This window comes from Pelophylax lessonae, assembly GCF_965119305.1.
Source record: "Pelophylax lessonae genome assembly, chromosome: 4".
Taxonomy (NCBI): domain Eukaryota; kingdom Metazoa; phylum Chordata; class Amphibia; order Anura; family Ranidae; genus Pelophylax; species Pelophylax lessonae.
In genome coordinates this window covers 156036261-156055632 of record NC_138771.1, presented here as the reverse complement: position 1 = coordinate 156055632, position 19372 = coordinate 156036261, and the positions used below count along the sequence as shown (strand labels likewise).

General features: G+C 45.5%; 1 protein-coding gene across 1 annotated transcript in view; it reads left to right on the top strand.

The window, feature by feature from the left end:
- The window catches only part of TMEM209 (transmembrane protein 209), a 79432-nt gene that overhangs the window by 10102 nt on the left and 49958 nt on the right, over nt 1–19372 (top strand). The window contains exons 5-6 of the mRNA XM_082255134.1: nt 3417–3658; nt 7429–7633. Coding sequence (XP_082111260.1) covers nt 3417–3658; nt 7429–7633 — 447 coding nt within the window. The remainder of the gene's footprint in view (nt 1–3416; nt 3659–7428; nt 7634–19372) is intronic.

Here is a 19372-nt window from a genome sequence, read left to right as displayed (position 1 = left end):
GTGACGTCATCGCGGCTCCGGCCAATCACCGCGCCGGAGCCGTCTCTTCCGGCCAATCACCGCGCCGGAGCCGCCGAACCCGGAAGAGACGGCGAGGGATCATGGCAGCGATGTCCGGGGGTCTGTGTCGGGGCTTCGTTCTAAGGTAAGTTACACATAATGGGCTAGTATGCGATGCATACTAGCCCATTATGCCTTTGTCTTGCAGGTTTTTTTTTTTTTTACAAGGATTTACAACCGCTTTAACCTAGTCCTCAACAATCCAATTCCTGTACCTTCTGCAGAATATCGGTCTGTCCCTGATGTTTTCCCTAGAGAGAAGTGGCTTCTTGCTGCCCTTCTTGACACCAGGCCATCCTCCAAAAGTCTGTCTCACTTTGTGTGCAGATGCTCTCACACCTGCCTGTTGCCATTCCTAAGCAAGCCCTGCACTGGTGGTGCCCTGATCCAGCAGCTGAATCAACGGACGGACGGACCTGGCGCTTGCTGAAATTTCTTGGGCCCCCTGAAGCCTTCTTCACAAATGCAGTGGAAATATTTTTTATTTTTTTTGCCATCATAAAAACTGAGGCTTCAGACTTTGAAAAATTAAAATTTGTGTCATTCTGAAAACTTTTGGCCACGGCTGTATATATTCACCACTTAATGGCCCTGTAATGTTTTTCCCACAAGCATCTTTCAGGCTCGCGCCTCTTAGAGAAAAGGCTCCTGCTTTTTCAGGAAATGCTAGAACATCAAACTTTAAAAGGAGTGTCTCTAGTGTTTTCCTCCGGCAGGTAGACACTGCATGGAAACCTGTTATGTGGCTGCTCTTAAGGGCAGTTTAGTTACAGGAGCTAGGGGGGTCGCAGAGGAGCAAGGCTAGCTCCTTTTTCCCTCACCTTGCATAAGGACATTTTGCATTTTTGATGCTTTTTTTTTTTTTTTACCGCAGTACAGTTCAGTGCAGAAAAAAAGCAGTATGTTCGACTTTTTTTTATTTTTTTCTGGAATGCACTGTAACTGACTGCACTAGTGAGAACTAAGCCATTGAAAACCATATATCCTACTATCCATGTGTTTTTGATGCAGAGAAAAAACCCACTGGACTGCATGTGGTCTGAACTGGCCCTTTCTGTAAGGCTGCATTCACATGTCAGCGTATGATCGCGGGCAGAACCGCCGCGGTTCCGCCCGCGATTCGGAGATTAATTGCAAATCGCGGGACGCCCAGCGTTGCCCGTTGATTTGCAATAGCCCCCCAAACGCCGAGCGATGTTTCCGCGATTTACACCCGCCGAATCGCGGCAACATCGCGCAAACAAAATCGCGGGACGCAATACGCTCCAAAAAAGTACAAGAGCTTCTTTGGAGCGTATTGCGTCCCGCGATGTTGCCGCGATTCGGTGGGCGTAAATCGCGGCAACATCGCTCGGCGTTTGGGGGGCTATTGCAAATCAACGGGCAATGCTAGGCGTCCCGCGATTTGCAATTAATCTCTGAATCGCGGGCGGAACCGCGGCGTTTCTGCCCGCGATCATACGCTGACATGTGAATGCAGCCTAAATTAAGAAGAAAGATGCAATGTATCGTTTTCGTTCCTTGCAGAAAGGGGAAAAAAGCATGTAAAAATTTTTCTTTTTTAATTATCGTTGGTGTCTGTTTTAGGTAGGACAAAAAAAGCAAAATGAACACTATTGCTTCTGGGCCATGCTACAGGTACAAATAACATACACATGTGGAATCATTGTGATTGTCAGGAGCAGGGGAATTTTTTATTTTGGGTTCTTTGGTGGTAGGTTATGATGGCAACAAGAAATTTTACAGCTACATTTAAAAAAAAAAAAAAAAAAAATGCAAAAAGTAGTTGTGATATGTACGGTTTTACTAACTCATGTCAGAATTGCAAAATTGTACTTGGTCGTTAACCACTTCCCCCCCGCCCTATTACAGATTGACGGCGGGAATGTGGTTGTGTTATCCTGACCGGCTATCGGTGATGCGAGGTGTCAGTCTGACACCCTGCATCTCCGATCTCGGTAAAGAGCCTCTGACGGAGGCTCTTTACCATGTGATCAGCCGTGTCCAATCACGGCTGGTCACATAGTAAATAGGAACAGCTGTTGATCGGCTTTCCTTAGTTCGTGCCTGACAGGCACGAGTAAAGGAGCGCCGATCGGCGGCTCCCCTGACGGGGGGGGGGTCGGCACTGGTAATCAGATCATTGATTACCAGTGCAGACCCTGGGGGGGATGCCCACTATGACCCCAGGGATGCCCACTATGGCCACCAGGGATGCCCACTATGGCAATCAGGGCTCAGGGAGCCCCCCATTGCCCTCCCCATCAGTGATGCCCACCAGTGTCCTCCCTATCAGTGCTGCCCACAAGTGCCCATCATTGCCATCCTTTAGTGTCGCCCACCAGTGCCCATTATTGCCCACCAGTGCCGCCTATCAGTGCCCATTAGTGCCCGTCAGTGCCGCCCGTCAGTGCCACCTATCAGTGCCCATCAATGCCGCCTATCAGTGCCCAGCAGTGCCGCCTATCAGTGCCCACCAATGCTGCATATCTGTGCTACCCATCAGTGCCACCCCATCAGTGCCTCCTTATCAGTGCCTGTCACTGCAGTCTCATCAGTGCAGGGAAAAACTTATTTATTTACAAAATTGTATAACATAAACAAACTTTTTTTTTTTTTTTTTTTCAAACTTTTCGGTCTTTTTTTATTTGTTTAGCAAAAAGTAAAAATCGCACAGGTGATCAAATACCACCAAAAGAAAGCTCTATTTGTGGGGGGAAAATGACATAAATTTGGTGTAGGTACAGTGTTGCATGACCGCGCAATTGTCATTCAAATTGCAACAGCGCTAAAAGGGGAAAATTGGCCTGGGCAGGAAGTGCCCTGTATTAAAGTGGTTAAAGAGGTTATTAACCTCCCCCCCCTTTTTTTTTTTTTTTTTTTTTTTTTTTTATTGTACAGATTAGATTTTTAGTGCAGTATTGAGGCTGTACACACGATAAGATCCTACGAAAAATACAGAATTGAATCGATAATACGATAATCTGATCATTAGTACACAGCTTTCGAGAGTAGATTACGATAGTTCATCCAAAATGATTCAGAAGGACAAACGCACAATTTTTTCTCGTACGATACCAGATCATACAATTTTTTTCGTTTTAATGTGTATAGTGTTCATCCAAAAATACAATGCAACATATAACATCACTTTTGAATTTTTATTCTGTTGTACAGGAATTCTCGCAACTTTTGTAACCTCTTCAATTTCGTTGTGGAGACTAGCATGCAAAAACACAATTCATCTGGTAATCTGTGTACCAGGCTTTGTTAATATCTATACTATATTTTTAACTAAATTTGTGCTATAATCTAATTTTAAAACCAAAGAATAACCACCTAATCGAATTTTACAGTTGTGCAATCCAGCCCACCAAAGGAACTTACAAAAAATACAGTGCCAACATCTTCACCTTACCCAGGCATGCAAGGACAAAGCGTACTGAGCTACAGCCCTTCACGGTCACCCAGCACAAGTCCTAAGTTCTCTTCCAGTTTCATCAGTGGTTATAGTCCTCCAATACAAAATGCTCTGTCAAGTAACAGTAACTCTTTTACTTCTGCTGTGCAGTACTCGCCTAATAGCAGTTATTCCAAGGTATGTTTTTAAATTATAATAAATATTTCCTTGAAGTTCCTTCATGCTTATTTGTGTTAATTGTACCTATACTTAGCAATTTATTAGGAACACCTGTAAACCTTTTATATTTGTGAAATTATGTCAGCTGCACAATAGAGAAAATATGCAGATTAAGGTCAGGAATAGGGATGAGTTGGGTTCGGTACACCTATGGTTTTAACTCTGTTCAATAGAGCCCGTGGAAAGCAGTCACACAATTGCATCCCTGCCAGCCCACTAATGTGGCCATATCAGCTCAATGATGGCACAAGCATCCCTGCCCCTCTGTGGATGTGCAGTTGCAGGGTGGAGAATTTCGCAGCTAATTGGCTTGACAGGGATGTTCTCATGTGATAGTTTACCACATGTTCTTCTAGACTGGGTTTAGATTGAGTTTGCACTGAACACAGATTATCCCTGGCCAGGAACTTCAGTCAATGTTTACATCAAACACTAAAATTTGGCAAAATATGTAATCTAAGATTTCAACCATGGCATGATGGTAGAACAGGGCTTGACAAATTTGCTATGAATCTAGGAGCCAGCTAAAAAAGTTTGGAGCCAGTTTATTTTTTTTTTTTTTTTGTAGCGTGGGTTGTCAGCGCCCCAGGGAAGGGCAAGTAATTTGCGCCCCCTAACTGAATGCATCGTGACTGTGGCATGTAAAATACCCTCATCTGCTGCCTATTGTAGCTTAAGGGGGGCTGTTGGTGGGTGGCAAAAACATGTCTCTACTGCACATTTTTACCACCCAACTGCACATATAAATAAAGCCATTGTGACACTTTAAATAAAATACAGAGAAGGATAAAAAAGTATCCTAGCGCTGCTGATCTTCTGTTGCCTCTTTGCAGCTACTTCCTCCCTACATGTGTGTCACCCTGTGGTGATTGTTGATAATACACAAGGCTTTATCAGAGGACATAAAAAGATTCTTCTAAAGCATACCTGCCTCATCTCCCCTCCTCCACCTCACAGCACACCTTAAACAACTTTCCAAGACGTGCACTATTAGAACACCGGCTCAGCGTGTCACAGCATGGACACAGGAACACACAGCCCAGGCCAGCCCCTGTGCTCCATCCTCCACCAGAAACCCTCTGCCCCCCCCCCCCCCCCTCCGAGTAGTGACAGTCCACCTGCTAGGTCAGGTAAAGGCCACCCAGGCTGCCGGGCCCCCCTCCTCCTTAACCTTCACCAAGCTCTGACCTCCCCCTACCGTGGGCTCTGGGGGGAGGAAGAACAGCTTGATGGTGACGCGGCATGGGCAGCAGAAGAGAGCTTCCCCAGAGAGCAGCTGTTCATCCTTGCTCCGGCAGAGGAGAGGAGGCCGGCCCCCTCCCCTCCCATGTCACTCACAGCCGGATATCCGATTACTGCACGCCTCCAGGAAAAACATGGAGACCAGGCGGGGGGGGGGGAGGAGCGAAGGATCGGCTGCCCGGCACTCTGAGCTGCGTGTCCGGGCAGCCAGTTAGGAGTTGCACAGAGTGGGCTGGTGGCAAATCGGGTGCCAGGATGCGGTTTCTGGTCGCCATGGCGACTTGGCGCCTGGGGTTTGTCGAACCCTGTGGTAGAAGACCAGCTGGTTTAAGTGATTTTTACTGTTAAGCTCTTGGAATTTAATGCACATCAGAAATAAGTTTATTTGTGAAAAAAATATCCACCCAGTGGCACTTTTGTAAGTGGAAATGCTTTGTTGACGTGAAAGGTCAGTACTTAGACTGGTTCGAGTTTAACAAGCTATGACCGTTTTTTTAATAATCACACTTCAGCTTTGGCTGGAAAAAAATTAGAATGTGCAACACTTCAAACCTTGAGACCGATGGGTACAACACAAGAAAACTGCATGGGGGGGGGGGTCAACTCCTGTCAGCCAAGAAAGAATAGAAAGTTGAAGCTGCAGAGGTTAAAGGCTTTCCAAAACTAGACACTGGCAAAGACCAAGCAAAAGTCATCCTAAACTGGCTTTATGAACATAACATTGAAAATGGCCTTTCCAATTACTGAATTTGAATCCAATAGAAGAGCTAGGTTGGAGTAGGACAATAGATTAACAGGATAAATCTTCAGTCTTCACTTTATTTAGAAAATGAAGTCCTGCTAGAATACTTCAGGCCCCTTTTTGTTGGTATAGCTACATAAAACATAAAAAATAAGTGCCTATACTATTTAAAATCCAGTAATACTCTCGCTCTGCACATGCTCAGTTGCTCTCCATTTTTAGGCATGGACGAATTTGTTGAGGCCGATCTGCTGACAGCCTTAACGTGGAAATAAACCCTCCTATCCATTACAGCCAAGGAAGCTGCTTCTGCACATGTGATCAGTTATGATACCAGCCATTTCATGGTTTGACAGTTTGAATGGGATTCCGTTCTGTTAAATTAATGCCTAAAAAAAATTATCACAAATTGTACACAAGCCAGCAGGTGGATCAAGCCTGCCTTTTAGTTGCAAAAAGCCACAGGTTTTCATTATGCACCATTAGGACTTTCTAGACACTGGCATCCTAACAACCAATGATGTCATCAGTTGATGATGAGGATGTCTGTTGCCTCCATAGCATCCTTGTTTGACCCTTCCCTGTCCCACTCCCCCAGCACTGGGGTCACATTAGCTGACTGATGGAGAGAATTTGAGGGAAAGGAGAAACATTGGCATACTAGTCAGTACCAGTGTGCAAAAGTGTATTTGCTTTGGAAGAATAAATCACCTCTAAGGTTGAGTGTCCTAGGGGTGTGAGGTTGCTGGATTATGTAATTCTATTAGAATAGTTCTTTACGTTTTAGAATGGGGTGTCTCAAGACTGTCCATGATTTTAAAGGGTGCCTCAACGGACAAAAGATTGAGAAACACGGAGCTAAAACATCAAAGGAATTTTTGTAACGTGAAAACATGGCTCAAAGGGAAGTCCTATAAAGTATTTGTATCATGTTCCTAATTATTACGTTTATATACATTGTTTCAGAAAAGTGTTTTATCTGATTTGTAATAAGCTCAAGTCCTGTCAAGAATTTAATCCTGTAGGTTTGGTGATAGTCTTCTGCTCCTGATATATTTTCAAATCTCAGATTCTGTTGGGGGGAATACCTCAAATCAGTTGATCTAACTATTCTCATTTTAAGTTGGTGGACTGCTGTATGTTTTGCATTTTTCCTTGAGTGCCTTCCTAAATAAACGTAACCATCCAGACAGTGCTGATTGTGAGTGGAGCATAAAACCATAAACTCTAACCAGTTACTCTTTTTGCAGATTATTGATGCTGCATTGTGACAGGAGGTACTATAGGGAATGGTATCCAGGCTAGATCTAGTTCACTGCCCACTACTAGCTGTTTAGTGCAGCCATTGCCTGTCGAAGTGCTACAGGGAAAGGCATAATCACATCTGTGCACACATTACATTGCATGTTGTTGTTGGCAAAGGCTCTCTTCATTCAGAGCTGTGACAATTTTTTGTCAGGAGACTGGATGGTTGGGCGATATGGGGGGTGGTGGGATATGGGGAGTTATGGCTTATGGGTTCACGTTTACCTGGAGATTGGCTTTAAACTGGCGAGGGGCTTCAAAATGGGGAATATCATTTTTGTTTTTATTTTTTGTGATAAGATTTAAATATTAATATACTTATTTTGTCAATCAATAATAATAATAATAATAAATGTTTAAGGCTGGTGGTATGGCTTCACAGCCTGAAAGTAAAGGAAATGGCATTTACTAAGCAACTTTTTTTAAATTTTGCTTCCAGATGCAGAGTTATAGTCCTCCTTTGGCATCACCACAGTATCTTAGTACTCTTGGGCCAGTAGAAAGCAGTGGCTTAAGATCTCGCTACAGGTGTTCACCATCATCCTACAGCTCTCTAACAGACACAGAAGACTACATAACCGAGCCCAAGGTTCTGGATGCTTTTCTACGCAGTGAAGAGCAAAAGCAGCAACGTTCCCAGCTAGGTATGAAGCTATATCGCATCAGACTTTTTTTTTTTTTCTTGTTGGATAGAGGCATAACTACAGCTAGTGCAACGACCAACCAAATTCAAAGCTGGGCTTCACAATGTGGCTGAGACTGCACATTTGCTGGATGCAGAATATTGGGCTCGGTGTCACCTGTGCCATCATTGCTGTTCGAGGAACAACACTGTGTCCAGCATTTACAGGAATGTGTTCTGAGCCATGGCTTAACCACTTGCCACCAGTAGGATGTATATGGACATCCTCTGGTTGCAGTAGTTATACAGGGTTATGCACCCTTCGGCATCATCCCAGTATGGCATTTTTCATCCAGCGTCTCCCTTTCCATTAGAAGCGATTTGAGTGACTGAATAGCCACTCCCCCACTGCCGCCTTTCCCTGGCTGTGCTGTCTGATCGCGGTGAAAGGTAGTGTTGCGACCAGCAGCGACAGCTGCACAGAACAGAGGAACGGACATTGTTCCTCTCAGTTACCCCGGAAACAGGAAGTGACAAGTGTCAACCCTTCTGGTTCTGCCTCTTTGTTTACCTGGCAGTTAGTGGGCAGAAAAGCGGCAAATCAGACCAGCCTGTGTCTGCTTGAATGCACTGGAGGCCAGAGGAGAGATTTTGGGTCTCGTACCTCAGATATCTCCATAAAGACAGCCGTTACGGCCCTGCTGTCACAAGGTATGTTGTTCATCCCTTGTGATAGCAATAAAGGTAATCTAACAAAAGTGTAAAGGTTTTGTATAAAATGTAAAGCACCCCCGTGCTTACGTGTAAATGCGAACGCATACGTTACTCCCGCACACATATGTAAATGGTGATCAAACACCCCATATAAGGTATTGTCGCGAACGTCTGTGTGAGAGCAACAATTCTAGCACCAGAACTCCTGTGTATCTCTAAACTGGTAACCTGTAAAGGTGTTTTAAGTGTCAGCTATGGAGAATTTTAAGCACTGTAGTTGGCCGCCATTCCTCGGCGGACGCAGTTTTAAATCATGCAATGTTGGGTATCTATTTACTTGACATAACTATATATAGATAGATCGATATAATATAGTGTATGTGCCGTGCTAAAATTTGTATGACAAGATTAAACAAGATTCTTTTATGGAAAAAATAAAAAAAAAAGATTTCTATTGTCCTATATATACAAGTGTGTAAACAATGGCAAAAGTGCAAAAAGTCCAATAATGCTTGGACCTTTCAGTGAGGATCAAATGAAGTGCAAATCTTGCAAACTAAATCAGTGTCCAAGTCCAAATTATATATCCTTATGAAAAAGAGGCAATTCTGTGTTCCAAGGTAGAAAAAAGGCAAAGACTTCGCCAGTGCTCCAATCACCAAATAAGAAAACTTGAGCACTTGCCAGTAATAGTGGACTCTAATTACCATATGGCAAAAGAGTCGCATACGTTTTGGGTATATAAACTTGCTGAAACAACTCTTGATGTGTAGTCCCTCTTTGGATGGCTCAGGTGCTCAGAGATAAAGAAACTCCACATAGTGTGATAACGTCCAAAATTTGACATTTATTAAAAGGTAAAAAAAAAATACCGTACATTTTCCACAAGAATGACCAGCATAAAAACGTGTCTTGAATGGACGCAGTTTTGAGAAGAAAGCTCATTGAAACCTGACGTCCATTTCATCCTCGTGGACTTCATTGGGGTACTTGACATAACAGGTTTTACAAAAAAAAAACTGTATTGTGTTTTTGTGTGCAATAAGATTCATGAAAGTGTATTTTTTGCAAAAAAAATTGTTTGAAAAATCGCTGTGCAAATACTGTGGCATAAAAAATTGCAACATCAATAATTTTTATTCTATAGGGTCTCTGCTAAAAAAAAAAGTATACAGTGCAACCAGAAAGTATTCACAGCTCTTTCTTTTTCTCAAAAATCTACAAACAATACCCCATTATGACAACATGAAATAAGTTTGTTTGAAATCTTTGCAAATTTATTAAAAATAAAAAACGAAACAAACCACATGTACATAAGTGTTCACAGCCTTTGCTCAATACTTTGTTTAAGCACCTTTGGCACCATTTATAGCCTCAAGTATTTTTTGAGTATGATGCCACAAGCTTAACACCTATTTTTGGGCAGTTTCTTCCCATCCTTTGCAGGATCTCTCAAGCTCCTTCGGATTGGAATAGGGAGCGTTGGTGCACAGCCATTTTCAGATCTCTCCAGAGATGTTCAATCAGGTTTAAAGAGGTTGTAAACCCATAAAAAAAAAAATATATATTTTTTTTTTCAACCTGAAAGAGAAACGCATAATGAGCTAGTATGCATTGCATATGAGCTCATTATGAAATACTTACCTTAGTACGAGCCCCCGCCGTGCCGCCCGCTTACCTGTATGACGGGCGACATGTCCAGTCGCCCGTCTTCCAGGATCGCGGCATCCGGCCACCTGATTGGCCGGAGCTGCAATGACGTCACTCCCGTGCACGCGCGCGGGAGCTGATGGTCACGGCACGGGGCTCTGAAGGAACGGCACCAGAGGCCGTTCCTTCAGAGCGCATGTGCCAGTGATGTCACTGGCTGCATGTAAGGTAAATATCTCCTAAACGGTACATGTTTAGGAGATATTTACAGTACCTATAGGTAAGCCTTATCATAGGCTTACCTATAGGTAAAAGTTGCAGAGGAGGGTTTACTTCCTCATTAATTCTGGGCTCAAGGACATTCACAAAGTTGTCCCGTAGCCACTACTTTATCTTGGCTGTGTGCTTGGGGGTCATAACCTGTTGGAAGATGAACCTCTGCCCCTGACTGAGGTACAGAGTGCTCTGGAGCAGGTTTTCATCAAGGATGTCTGTACATTGCTGCATTCATCTTTCCCTCAATCCCAACTAGTCTCCCAGTTCCTACTGCTAAAAAACATCCTCGCAGCATGATGATGATGCTGTCACACCACCATGCGTCACTGTAGGGATAATATTGGCCAGGTGATGAACGGTGCCTGGTTTCCTCCAGACATGACACTTGCCATTCAGGCCAAAGAGTTCAATCTTTGTTTCATCAGACCAGAGAATTTTGTTTTTCATGAACAGTCCTTCAGGTGCCTTTTTGGCAAACTCCTGGCAGGCTGTCGTGTACCTTTTTACTGAGGAGTGGCTCCTGTCTGGCCACGACCATACAGACCTAAATGGTAGAGTGCTGTAGAGATGGTGGTTCTGGAAGGTTTTCCCCTCTCCACAGATAAATGCTGGGGCTCTGTCAGAATGAACCTCGGGTTCTTGGTCACCTCCCTGACTAAGGCCCTTCTCCATTCACTCAGTTTGACCAGGTGGCCTGCTCTAGGAGTCCTTGTAGTCCCAAACTTCCATTTACGAATGATGGAAGCCACTGTGCTCATTGCTACCTTTAATGCTGCAGAAGTGTTTTTCTCCAGTCGTCTGTCCAGGACAGCACAGGAGATATAGGCTCCACCTCCGGAGACAGGAAACACAAAGGATCAGGTGAATAAAGGGGCGGACACCCACCATCTTCCCCAGTCTTTTGTGTTTCCTCCCCGGAGGAGGAGGCAGGTGTGGAGCTCTGCTGTACCTGTCCTGGAAGGAGGTCAGCGATGGGGGCCCCCGGTGGTCGACGAGGCCGTGTCCGGCGCATCTCCTCCTGGAGCCCGGGGAGGGCTATGTCCAGTACCTGCTACAAGGGAGAGTCCGGTCGCCGTACCGAGGACTTCCGCATTCGGGCAGGGGGACGCATGCGCAGGCCTCGAGTTCCGGCCTTTGGAGCGCATAGGAGGAGGGCGGGGCTTCCGGCGCATCACTTCCGGTTCCGGCTCTCACAGCGGTGATGACGCCGGAACCATGGCGGTTTATTTAAACTGCTGAAACCGCTACAGGTCGGCGAGGCTTCCCTGTGCAAGAACGCAGCGGCGGGATGTTACAGGAGGAAGAGGCCTCTCTCATGGAGACTGCAGGACCCAGCGGTGGTGGCGCCACCCCAGCCCAGGTAGGTGTCACAGGGGTAGGCTACCTACTAGGCTGGGAGAGGGGGGGGTTGAGTACAGGGGCCCTCAGAATGCTGTGATTCCCCTGTTGGTTTTACTTCCCCCCCCCCCCCTCAAAGCTGAGTCCGGGCTAATGAGCCTAGGAACTCTGGCTTAGCTTCTCTGGCAGGGGGAGGGGGTGGCTATTGTAGTTTATCCCCCCTCCTTGTTTTTTTTCTGTTAGGGTCTCACAATCTCCTTGTTTTTTCCCTCTTCTCGTCTTCAGGCTCAGCCCAAAGACACAGAGAAACCTTCGGGGAAGAAAAGATGCCCGTCCTGTGCTGCTAAGTTTAAGGAGGGCTGGAGTAAACCCCTTTGTAAACTCTGTATAGACAAATTGGTCTATAAGGAGTCAACAGGGGCATGCAAGGATTTAATCGCAGGAGTCCAAAAGGAGATGAAAGCGATTAAATCTATGCTGTCTAGCATAGAGACCCCCAAACAGCCAGCAGAAGCCCCCCTAGTTTCAGCCCCAGAGGAGGGTGTAGAAACAGAGGCAGAGGACTCAGATTCCCTTGAAGAGCTTAGTGAGGCAGCTTCTTCCAGGGAGGTCCTTGAGTTAGGGACTAAATCGCCTAGGTATAAGTTATCACTGGAGGAAGTGGATGCTTTACTAGGAGGGATTTATGAGACCTTAGAAATTAAGGAAGAGCAGGTCTCTCTGTCCCTACATGACCAAATGTACCAAACCCTGAAAGAAGCTCAGTCTAGAGTATTTCCGGTACATGAAACTTTGTCGGACTCCATTAAAAAGGAGTGGGTGGAGCCTGAAAAGAAGTTGTTTTTCCCAAAGAGCTTAAAGAGGAGGTTTCCCTTTAAGGAGGACCCCTCTTGTATTTGGAACAAGGTTCCCAAGCTGGATGCGGCCTTCTCACAATGCGCCAAATCTACAGACCTGGCCTTTGAGGATATGGGTGTCCTTAAAGAGCCTATGGATAAGAGAATAGAGATTCTCCTTAAAAGGTCATGGGAGGCAGTTATGGCTAACCTAAAACCAGCTATGGCCACAACAGTGGTGGCCAGAAATCTGGAGGTTTGGCTGGACCAACTTAAAGCCCATCTGGAAGGAGGGACTTCCCGTAAAGAAATTCTGGATTCCGTTCCTATGCTGTCAAAAGCGGCCGGATATATGGCAGATGCTTCGGCAGAATCGGTCAAGTTGTCCGCCAGAACTGCAGCCCTGGTGAACTCTTCACGTAGGGCCTTGTGGTTGAAGTCATGGTCAGGGGACTTAGCGTCCAAGACGAAGCTTTGTGGTATCCCCTTTGAAGGGGACCTTTTATTCGGCCCAGACCTAGAGAAGGTCCTGGACCGAACAGCTGACAGGAAAAAAGCTTTTCCGTCAAAGCCCAAGAAAGCTCCAGAGCGACGTTTTTTTCGTCCCCAAAGACCACAAGGGCAAACTTCCAAAATGCCAGCCACTAAAAAACAGTGGGGGAGAGGACAACAAAAGAAAGGTATTCTCTTTTCCTCTCCTAAAAAAACCTCTAAACCCCAATGACCGGGTCCCGGTGGGGGGAAGGTTGGGTCAATTCCTCCCACAGTGGGAAAGCGTGACCCAAAACAGGTTCATATTGAGGATTATCAGGGAAGGTTATCAGATTCAGTTCCAGGGTATTCCACCCGCGAGAACATTTCTGACTTCCCCCCTCCAAAAGATCCCCTAAAGGCGTCGGCACTGTTGTCGCAGATTGGCGACCTTGTGGACCAGAGAGTCCTTGTCCCAGTGCCCCAAGAAGAAACAAACATGGGTTTCTACTCGCACGTCTTTGTGGTGAAAAAGCCGTCAGGGAGTTTTCGGCTAATCCTGAACCTGAAACCTCTGAACAGATGGGTGACCTACAAGAAGTTCCGGATGGAAACCATCTTTACGGTAAAAGCCATGCTCCCCCCAAATTGCTTTATGGCCTCCCTAGATCTAAGGGATGCCTATCTTCATATCCCTATTCACAAGAAGTCTCAAAAACTTTTAAGAATAGCGATAAGATGGGGGAGTGCTGTTCGCCATCTGCAGTTCAGAGCCCTGCCATTCGGACTAAGTTCTTCTCCCAGGATTTTCACCAAAGTCCTGGCAGAAGCACTGGCTCCCTTAAGACTAAGGGGAATCTCGGTCATTCCGTATCTGGACGACCTTTTATTTTTTGCCCATTCCTTTCCCCAGTTACAGGAGGACTTGCGGGTGGCCACCCGGTTCTTGGAGGACCTGGGTTGGTTAATCAACAAGGAGAAATCCAATCTGATCCCAACGCAAGAATTGTGCTATCTGGGGTACAGGATAAATTCAATAGAGCAGAAAGTTTTTCTCACTCTAGAAAAGGGGGAAAAGGTAAAGGCTACAGCAGCCGCCCTGCAATCCAACATGGCACTGTCCATCAGGACAGCTATGTCAGGCCTAGGGTTCCTCGCAGCAACAATCCCAGCTGTTCCTTGGGCAAGGGCCCACTTTCGGTGTCTCCAAGCCAACATCCTGAGAGTTTGGGACGGGAGACAACAATCCCTGGACAAGACCATCCGTTTATCTCCAAAAGCCAAGCAATCGCTCTGGTGGTGGAGAAAAGAAGAAAACCTCTGGGGGGGCCTTCAGTGGTCCTTCCCAGTGTCCGTCCGAATAACTACGGACGCCAGTACCTGGGGCTGGGGAGCCCATTGGGGAACGAGGATGGCACAGCGGGAGCATGGTCCAGAAGGGAATCTCGGGAATCGGCCAATTGGAGAGAACTACGGGCAATCTGGGAAGCCCTAAGAGTGTTCTCCAAGGACCTGAACGGACACCATGTACAGGTCCTATGGGACAACGTGGTGGCGGTCGCTTACGTCAACAAACAGGGAGGGACTCGGTGCCCGTCCCTGATGCAGCTGACGGCGAACCTTTTTTCCTGGGCAGAAGTAAACCTGATCTCTATTTCCGCAGTCCACCTAAGGGGTGTGGACAACGAGATGGCCAACTTTCTAAGTCGCCATCAGGTATCGGAAGCAGAGTGGTCCCTAAACAGGGAAGTCTTCCAGTTGGTGACCCAGAGATGGGGCGTTCCAGACATAGATCTGTTCGCCAGCAGGACGAACAACCAAGTACCAAGGTACTTTTCCCTAGAGAAAGGCGGAGGAGCATAGGGCTGGATGCCTTAGCTCAGGAATGGACGTCTCAGCTGAGTTATGCTTTTCCCCCGTTCAAATTGATTCCTCTCGTGTTAAGGAAGTTCATCAAGGAGGATACCACCTTAATCCTGATAGCCCCGTTTTGGCCAAACAGGCCTTGGTTTTCATCCCTGAGGCGTCTAGCAGTGGGTCCCCCCCTCATGTTACCACAGAGGGAAAACCTGCTATCTCAGGGGCCGATACAACTGCCAAAGATTCAGAGAATGAAGTTGGCAGCCTGGTATCTGAAGAAAGTCTTTTGAAGTCAAAAGGACTTTCAGATAAGGTGATCCGCACAATTCTTTCTAGTAGAAAGAAGGTCACCCAGGCAATTTATTTTAAGTATTGGAAAATTTTTTGTTCTTGGCTAAAAACCGATAACAGGGAGGTCGGTATTCCTGCAGAAATTCAAGAATGGCTGGAAGGTGCAGACAAGGGACTGGCCGTTAGCACTTTAAAAGTGCAAGTAGCGGCATTGTCAGTGTTTCTGGAAAGATCCCTGGCTTTAGAACCTTTGGTGGTGAGGTTCTTCAAGGGACTATCCAGAATTAGACCAGTTCCATTTAAGGTTCTTCCTAAATGGGACTTGTCAATAGTACTACAGGGTTGGATAAAACTTTCGCAGGACGCAGACCTGTCGTTAAAATATATCACCCTTAAGACAGCCTTTCTGGTAGCAATTTCTACAGCCAGGCGCATTAGTGAGCTTCAGGCGCTTTCAGTTAGGGAACCTTTTCTTCAAGTTTTTGAAGACAGGTTGGTCGTACGTACAGATCCAGGATTCCTACCTAAAGTGGCTTCCAGGTTCCACAGGGCCCAAGAAATGGTGTTACCATCCTTCTGTTCCTCCCCTTCCAATCCAAAGGAAGCAGAGTTTCATCTTTTAGATGTCAGAGCTTGTGTGTTAAGCTATCTAGAATGGTCTAAGAGCTTTAGAAAATCCAATGCTTTATTTGTAGTGCATTCAGGGAAAAACAAGGGGCAGCAGGCTTCAAAGAATACTATAGCCAGGTGGATTAAACAGGCGTTAGTAGAAGCTTATAGAAGTTTAGATAAGGAATGCCCTTTTTCTCTGTTATCCCACTTGAGGGCATTATCTGCTTCTTGGGCGGAGCGGGCTGGGGCGACACCAGAGCAAATTTGCAAAGCAGCCACCTGGTCTAGCTTCTCGACATTCATCAAGCACTACAAACTGGACCTTCTCTCTGCGCAAGATCAAGCGTTTGGAAGGAAGGTAGTCCCACCCTAATCTGGTAAGTTCTCGTTGATCTCTCCTGTGCTGTCCTGGACAGACGACTGGAGAAAAACCAGAGTTAGACTTACCGGTAACTCTGTTTCTAGGAGTCGTCCAGGACAGCAGGGATTCCCTCCCTATAATGCTGTTTTTAACCATGGGCGAGTGTTTTTTTGTCTTGTTACAGATGCCATGTCCGGGGAGTTCTCGAATAAAGACTGGGGAAGATGGTGGGTGTCCGCCCCTTTATTCACCTGATCCTTTGTGTTTCCTGTCTCCGGAGGTGGAGCCTATATCTCCTGTGCTGTCCTGGACGACTCCTAGAAACAGAGTTACCGGTAAGTCTAACTCTGTTTTTTTTTTTTTTTTTTTTTTTTTTTTGTACCCTTCCCCAGATCTGTGCCTGCAATACAATTCTGTCTCAAAGGTCTACAGACAATTCACTGGAGTTCATGGCTTGGTTTGTGCTATGACATGCACTGTTACCTGTGGGACTTTAAATAGACAGGTGTGTGCCTTTTCCAAATCATGTCTAATCAACTGAATTTAACACGAGGAAACGGCTCAATTTTGAGTGTCATGGCAAATGCTATAAAGACTTGTGTACATGGGATTTTGTTTTTCATTTAAAAATTTGCAAAGATTTCAAACAAACTTCTTTCACGTTGTCAATTTGGGGTATTGTTTGTATAATTTAGAGGAAAATAATGAATTGAATCCATTATGGAATAAGGCTGTAACAAACAAAATTTTAAAAAAAGTGAAGTGCTGTCAATACTATAAATATACATATTCCCCTTGAAAGCGTATTCATACCCCTTGATATTTCCCACATTGTCATGTTGCAACCAAAAACGTAAATGTTTTTTATTTGGGATTTTATGTGATGTTTTTTACAAATATCTGAAAAGCGTGGCGTGCATTTAGATTCAGCCCCCGAGTCATTAGTTTGTAGAACCACATTTCGTTGCAATTGCAGCTGAAAGTCTTCTTGGGTATGTCTCTTACAGCTTTGCACATCTAGAGTGAAATTTTTGCCCATTGAATGGAGAACGTCCTGTGAAAAGTAATTTTCAAGTCTTGCCACGGATTCTCAATTAGAATGGCCCTGTCAAAGTCCAGACCTAAATCTAACACATGATTATGCTTTTGATCTAAACCATTCCATTGTAGCTCTGGCTGTATTTTTAGGGCTGTTGTCCTGCCTTGTATTTGGCTCCATCCATCTTCCATCAATTCTGACCAGCTTCCCTGTCCCTGCTAAAGAAAAGCATCCCCACAACATGATGCTGCCACCACCATGTTTCACGGCAGGGATGGTGTGTTCAGGGTGATGTGTAGGGTTAGTTTTCCACCACATATGTTTTTTGCTTTTAGGCTCAGTTCAATTTTTGGGTCTTGTCTGACCAGAGCATTTCCCTTCCACTTCACAAATATGGGCCACTTTGTGTTGGTCTATTACATAAAATCCCAATACAATACATTTACGTTTTTGGTTGTAATGTGACAAAAATGTGGAAAATTTCAAGGGTATGAATACTTTTTCAAGGCATTGTGTGTTTAAATGAAAATGTATGTACTGCTCATAAACATTAAAGGAACACTTTGAAAACACATCAGATATCAATGGAGAAAAATCTCATGCTGAATATCTATACTGATATGGACTGGGTAATGTGTCAGCAAGGAAAGAATATCACATAGTTTGATGGAAATGAAAATGATCAACATACAGAGGGCTGAACTCAAAGACCCTGTGAATATCAAAGCGAAAAAAAATGATGCAGCAGGCTAGTCCTGAATTTCATTGCAGCAACTCTGTTTGTATACATGCCTTACATTGTGGCATGCTGTGAGACGGATGGTGCCCTGCGGCATTTCCACCCAGATCTGGACCAGGGCATCACTGAGCTCCTGAACAGACTGAGGTGCAACCTGGTGGCGTGGGATGGACTAAAACATCATGTCCCAGAGGTGTTCTATTGGATTTAGGTCAGGCAAGCGTGGGGGCCGTTCAATGCTATCAATTACTTCATCCTACAGGAACTGGCTGCATACTCTCACCACATTAAGGCTGGTCGTTGTTGTGCACCAGGAGGAACCCAGGACCTATTGCACCAGCGTAGGATGTGGCAATGGGTCCAATGATTTTATCCTGATACCTTATGGCAGTCAGGGTGCCATTGTCTAGACTAGAGTCCTGTGCTTACCTCCATGGATATGCTTCCCCAGACCATCACTGACCCACCACTAAACCGGTCTTGCTGAACAATGTTAGACAGTAGAACGTTCTTCACGGCTTCTCCCAGACACCTTCACGTCTGTCACATGTGCTCAGGGTGAACCTGCTCTCATCTGAAAAGCACAGGGTGCTAGTGGTGGACCTGCAAATTCTGGTGTTAATGGGCAAACACCAGTCGAGCTTCACAGTGCCAGGCAGTGAGCACAGGGCCCACTAAAGGAGGTTGGGCCCTCAGGCCACCCTCATGAAGTCTGTTTCTTGTTTGGTCAGAGACATTCAAACCAGTGACCTGCTGGATGTCATTTTGTAGGGCTCTGGCAGTGCTCATTCTGTTCCTCCTTGCACAAAGGAGCAGATACCAGACCTGCTGATGGGTTAAGGCCCTTCTACGCCCCTGTCTAGCTCTCCTAGAGTAACTACCTGTCTCTTGGAATCTCCTCCTTCATGCTCATAAAACCTTCTGGCAAAGGCACATATTGATGTGCCATCCTGGAAGAGTTGGAATGCCTGTGCAACCTCTATAGGGTCAGGTATTGCCTCATGCTACAGGTAGTGACACTGACCCTATCCAAATGCAAAACTAGTGAAAAGAGGTCAGAAAAGAAGAGTAGGGAAAAAAAGTCAGTAGCCTCCACCTGTAAAACCATTCCTGTTTCGGAGGTCGTCTCATTGTTGCCCATCTAGTGCATCTCTTAATTTCATTACCCCAAAGCAGCTGAAACTGATTAATAACCCCCTCTGCTACTTAACTGCCCAGCCCAGATAAATACCCCAGGAGTTTGACTTGATGCTATACTCTGATTAAAAGTGTTCCTTTACATTTTTTTTTGAGGTGTGTGTGTGTGTGTGTGTGTGTGTGTGTGTGTGTGTGTGTGTGTATGTATATGTAATGTGTGTGGCCCGATACAGAGTAGTTGTAAACTCTATACCCGGTGACGTGACTGGCCTCAAGTGATGGAGACAAAACTAAAAAAAAAAATGTTGTACCTGTTTATCTTCTCCACATCCATTCAAAGTCCAGAATGAATCAAGCTTGTCGGAGTTCAGAAAAAAGGAGGCAGAGAGCTCAAATGTCACACTGCGGCTGATTGGAGGAACGGTCCACCTCCCCAG